At 34.4% G+C, this 4,145-nt stretch overlaps 1 protein-coding gene across 1 annotated transcript; it reads left to right on the top strand.

Annotated features, from left to right (window-relative positions):
* Positions 2,700–3,301, top strand: LOC110265641 (protein trichome birefringence-like 11). Its single transcript, XM_021108734.1, has 2 exons — positions 2,700–2,846; positions 2,931–3,301. The coding sequence occupies exons 1-2, from the start codon at positions 2,710–2,712 to the stop codon at positions 3,271–3,273; spliced, it is 480 nt and encodes a 159-aa protein (XP_020964393.1). The 5' UTR covers positions 2,700–2,709; the 3' UTR covers positions 3,274–3,301.

Below are 4,145 nucleotides of genomic sequence, written 5' to 3'. Positions count from 1 at the left end.
CTACAATATCTAGGAATATCAATATGTATCATTTCTCCTTTTGTTCATGGTTGGTTTTTTCATTAGCTTATTCATTGAGACTGAATCCAAATGCATGTTGAGGATTAATAATTTTCTTCGTCCAAAATTGTGTTTCCTTTTCAGGAGCAAAATTTGGTGGCTGCCATGAGCTTTAGATTGTTTTGATCACTCTCTCTCTGGCTCTTTGATCTCAACAGGAAATGCAGTGTTTGCTCAGTGAGCCAGGTAACTTCTCATTTCTCAGCTCTATTATTGTGGTTGCATGCATATTTGATATGAGACATTATATAGTATCTGAAATTAGATTGAGGATGTGGACAGACTTTGATATCAGACATTATATAGTAGTCATACTAAACCTTTTGGTTCAGTTTTTATTGTCTATTGTGAATGGATTTTGAGTGATGTCTATATAGTAGTCACACTATTGACCCTAATCAAGTCTCAAACCTGAGTACACAACACATATCATAGGGGAGTGGTGTGAGCTTATGAATGAATCTGGTTTGCCATGTTACCAGGTTTAGTTATTAAGTAATTGAGCTGAGCTGTAAGTTTGACAAATGAAATGGTTTCCTGCCAGCGCCAAAAGGGCTGTTTTCGCCGGAGCCAGAACATTATCGAGGACCAAAGCTGAAAGTTGCCATCATTGGAGCTGGGCTTTCTGGCATGTCAACTACAGTGGAACTCTTGGATCAAGGACACGAGGTTCAACTCCTTTAATCTTTAGTATCACACTTCCTCCATTTCATATTTTATAAGTCATTTTGATACTTTGATTTATGAATATATGTGAAAAGTCAAAGCAACTTATCAGTATGGAACGAAGAAAATGTTATTTTGAAATTGGATGTTATGGTGTACATGGTAAACTTGATTTTTGAAGCAAAGGGGAGTGATTTGGTCAGTTTCTTAACACAATTATGGTGTTAAATTTATTAGGATATTCTAGCTAATGCATTTTATCCAGTATGTTTACTTCTAATTGCTCTCGATCAGGTGGATATATATGAGTCGAGGACTTTTATTGGTGGGAAAGTTGGTTCTGTTGTTGATAAGAAAGGAAACCAAATTGAAATGGAATTTCTTACAAATAGAAGTTGGTAAACGGATTTGATTGATCCCGTCTTTGAAATTCTCCAACCCCTCTGTTTATTTATGGTCTGAGAAGTTAAAAATTATTAAATATATAACCCTAGGAAACTTTGCCTAAGCAAAATTGATCAATTTTTCATGCCCATTATGTTTAGGATTTGAAAAGCCATGCTTTATAGATGAATCCTTTGTTTTGCTTTTTTATCATATTATCCTTCTCCTTAAATCTTAATGAAATTATTCTTTTATAAAAAAGATAAAAAAATGTCTATTGTATTTAACTTAAAATATGTTTTATTAATCCATCATATTTTTTCAAAACCTCTGCTGATCTGAGCTTATTTTCTAATGTGCAGTCCCAGAAGAATACACAGGTGTGCTGTAAACTCTGTAGATAAAGGTTGAAGACTTCTTTAGGTACTTTTTCTCAGATGATGCTGTAAACTTCCATGAGTCTTTCCATAAAAGATGTGGTGATAAAGGTAGCCTACATGAAACAACTATGAAACCTCTACATTTAAAAAATCATCTTTAATTTTGTATGCTTTGCTGGTTGTGAGTATGGTTTAAAGAGAAAAATTTAAGATGACTAATACCTGTCAATACACCTTAATGTTTTGTCGAGGATGATTTTTTCATTTTCCCCCCTCCCTTTTCAGACTTCAAGTGTAGTTCGTGGCGTCCTCAAGAGAAATTTGGGTATGCTCGTGAACTATCTTTCAACATCCAATAAGACTTTATCTTGGTATGTTTCTGCCAGCTTTATTTCTCTTTTCTATCTGAGGTTCAACTAAAATTTTGAATGAAGCCAAAGTGAATGCCTAATATGGGGGCTTATGTACAGAGAAATATATGAACATATTGATGAGTTACAAAATTCCATTTCATGGAAAAAATGATTGAGTAGCGCATGCTTTAAGTAGTTAAGTTTGAAGTTATTAATTCAAATTAAGTAAATATAAGATAGAAAAAATTGTTAAATCTAAGATCCTGAGCATATGTCCTTTGATGAAGCAATAATAAGATCTTTGATGCGTCCCTATGATTTTTAAAAACTTAGTAAACTGTTCCTATGGAGACCTGCCAGTGGACATAATTGTGTTTCCTTTTCAGGAGCAAAATTTGGTGGCTCACCCAGCACCACCAGCGTTTGCTGTCTTTGCCTGCTGTTTCACAAATTCCTTTTCTTCGATTCTACCTGCTGCTATTCTGTCCTGTGCTATCCGGTTCTGCCCTAATTTTCACCTTCTTTTAGGTTGTCTTTTTTTTCCTGCCCTATTTTGTTGTTTTGCCGTTATCTCTTGAATGATTTAATTGCTGCTGCTGCTGGGTCCCAAATCTGTTTGATTATGTCAATTTAATTCTTGCTAAATGATGATTGTGCTGAATTTATGGTTAAATGGTTGCATGGCAATTACAATTTTTTTGTCTGTAATTTTTACAGTTATTTTGGTTTAGTTGTTTGAGCTGGTAGCAGTGTTATGCTAACTGTTAAGAATCATTTAATACATGGATTAATTCTGGAATCTCGATAAACAAACCTATAAACAAACATTTTCATATTTGCTCAGGGGCTATTATTTCCAACAAGGTATGGAAGTTAAGGTGGAAATGAAGGTGGAAGATGCATATAGGAAGTCAATGGAGACAGTGTTGAATTGGATACAAGATACTGTAAATCTTAACAAGAGTCAAGTTTTCTTTCGTACATATGCACCCGTGCACTTCAGGTTTGTAATTTGTTGCAATAATTGTTATGATTTATATTTTGCCTTCCAAGTTTTACATATATTTATCCAATAATGTATGAACAGAAGTGGAGATTGGAGAAGCAGTGGAAGTTGTCATTTGGAAACACTGCCAGAGCTTAACATGTCATTAGTGCCTAATGATAATTGGTCACAATTCAAAATAGGCAATTCATTGCTATCATCACATAAAAACAGCACTGAACTTGTCAAGTTGAAAATATTGAATATAATAGAGATGACAACTCAGAGAAAAGATGGACACTCATCAATCTACTATCTTGGTCCGAATGGCGGCACGGCGGCACTCCATCGGCAAGATTGCAGCCACTGGTGTCTGCCCGGTGTACCTGATACATGGAATGAGCTGCTTTATGCAATGTTCATGAAACATGAAGGCTTCTCATAGCAAGGAACTTCAAAGAGTCATGGAAGCATTATATACAGAAATTCTTTTTTATTTGTCTTGGGCAGCAAGGACTCACAAATTGTTCTCAGCAGTCTCAAAAAGATGCTAACACGTAGAATAGAATTATGTATTCATTTAAAGAAATTATTTAGTATAATTATGTATTTATTTTTATTTTATAATATTCAATTCATTCAAAACATCTCCTGAGCCCAATGAACCCCCCATTTTTGATCTTACCCATTCTCTTTAATTTCTGTCATTTACTTTTATGAGCAATTTCCCCTTTCCCATTTAAGATTCTGCAATTTACTTTCCGTCATCTACATTCAGCTTTTATTTCTAGCATTTACTTTTCTGTTATTTACTTTCCCGCCATTTTATTTTCTACAATTCTCAACTCAAATTCTTATTCGCTCAACTAGAACACTCCTCTAATTAAAGTTGCTTGATCAATCAATCCCTGTGGGATTCGACCTCACTCTATTGTGAGTTTTTACTTGACGACAAATTCGGTACACTTGCCGAAGGAAATTTTTTGCGAGACAAGTTTTCCGTGCATCAAGTTTATGGCGTCGTTGCCAGGAATTGATTGTGCATCAACAATGATTAAATTGGAGGATAACTAGATTGAGCATTTTATTTTTGTTTGATTTAATTTTCTGTTTGAGTCATTTACTTTCTGTTTTAGTTAATTTTTTTTCTTCCCCCTACTTTTTCTTTGTTATTTACCATTCATTTCACTAACCTACTAACTATTTGATATATTGCATCACTCACACTAACAGTAATTCTGACAGATATACTTTTTGCACCTATTCTCTTTGCTTGTACTTGTTGGTTGTATGACAGGGAGAAGAAGCGGGGCTTCA

This window comes from Arachis ipaensis, chromosome B08 (assembly GCF_000816755.2).
Source record: "Arachis ipaensis cultivar K30076 chromosome B08, Araip1.1, whole genome shotgun sequence".
NCBI classification, from domain to species: domain Eukaryota; kingdom Viridiplantae; phylum Streptophyta; class Magnoliopsida; order Fabales; family Fabaceae; genus Arachis; species Arachis ipaensis.
Note: the sequence above shows the minus strand (reverse complement) of the source record. Positions and strands in the feature narration are given on the sequence as shown.